At 44.7% G+C, this 1,248-nt stretch overlaps 1 protein-coding gene across 1 annotated transcript in view; it reads right to left on the minus strand.

Annotated features, from left to right (window-relative positions):
- OTOL1 (otolin 1) overlaps positions 1–425 on the minus strand; it is a 4,325-nt gene extending 3,900 nt beyond the window's left edge. Inside the window, exons 1-2 of the mRNA XM_009704181.1 lie at positions 413–425; positions 95–219 (exon numbers count right to left, since the gene is read on the minus strand). Of these exons, the coding sequence (XP_009702483.1) occupies positions 95–219; positions 413–425 (138 nt within the window). The remainder of the gene's footprint in view (positions 1–94; positions 220–412) is intronic.
- Between the last annotated feature and the right edge of the window lie 823 nt (positions 426–1,248).

The raw sequence follows: 1,248 nt of genomic DNA on the forward strand, positions 1-1,248 counted from the left end.
TCAGGGTGGGTAATTCGGCTCTGCCCGGTGCTGCCGGGAACGGGCTTTTCCCCATGAGAGGGGTGAGGGAGGTGTGAGAGGCTCCGTTGCCCACCAGCTGTAAGGGCTTTGTCTTCGTGTCCTTCACAGCGGGGGTCACCTTCACTCCCGCGTGCACGGCGGTAACAACCAGCATCACCAACGCCGAGACGGGCCCCGATGAGCTCCACATGTTGGCAGCTGTGGGAAAAGACGAACACAAAAATGAATTGCTGCACAACACCCTTTGCATCCACAGGTTCCCCGCAAAGCCAGAAGACCTCCGTGAGTAGTTTCAGGCACATGTGGGCATCTGTTTGGAGGACTATATTACAAAGCCTGACTTTTTATGGGAAAAGTAAAGCAAAGTTAGGAAAACCTCCTGCCTGCTCACCCCTGTTGACCATCACCCTAAAGAGCCCTTGCCGTCCTGCTGCTCCTGTTACCTGTGGTTGGAAGTGCTCCCACGGGTATCAATAGAAGTTCAAGGGACTGACTGAGAGTTACACGATCACTGGGACACACGATGTGTCTCTTCCGAGTGTACCATCAGGAATAATTCAGTAATGATTTCAGGGTCCAACACAACTGCACATTATAAAAAGCTTTCCTCTAAAAGAATAAATGGAAACAAAATGAACCATCAAGTATTCTAAAATTTTTATGTCGATTTTTTCTTTGTTACTGACTGGTTTTCTGGACTTGCATATTCTTTTAGTGTCAACTTTCAGGTCTTTTTTTTTTTTTTAAAGCGTTGATGTAGCTGAATGAGGAAGAAAGAAAAAAGTAAGAAGCACACATTTTTTCTATAGGACAGATGATGCCTCTCAGATGACTTGTCATATAAAGCATCTTTGTTTCTTTTTAAAATCAGTGTACTGACCTGTAAATACAAACAGAACAGACTCCCTTTCTTGCTGAACCTGTAATCTAACCTTCCTTAGCAGCTAAGGCACTTCATTACATGAAAAAGGTACCAGGAGAAACACTGACTATCCTTGCCATCCAGAGGGCAAAAGGAGGTCTGACTCAAAGTCAGGTGTTGGGGGGCTGGATTATAACTTTTCCATCTTTAAGAATTCAGTTTTAGCGGAAAGGGTCATGATTTTTTCCATTTTCACACCCCAAAAAAAATCATTTAATGGAAAATTGATTATCCACACAAAATCCCCAGTGATCAGAGTTGCCCATTGCTGCCCTTTAACCCATTCTTCACCCCATCAGCTCCAG

The sequence above is a fragment of the Cariama cristata genome, unplaced genomic scaffold (assembly GCF_000690535.1).
Source record: "Cariama cristata isolate BGI_N322 unplaced genomic scaffold, ASM69053v1 scaffold1467, whole genome shotgun sequence".
NCBI lineage: Eukaryota > Metazoa > Chordata > Aves > Cariamiformes > Cariamidae > Cariama > Cariama cristata.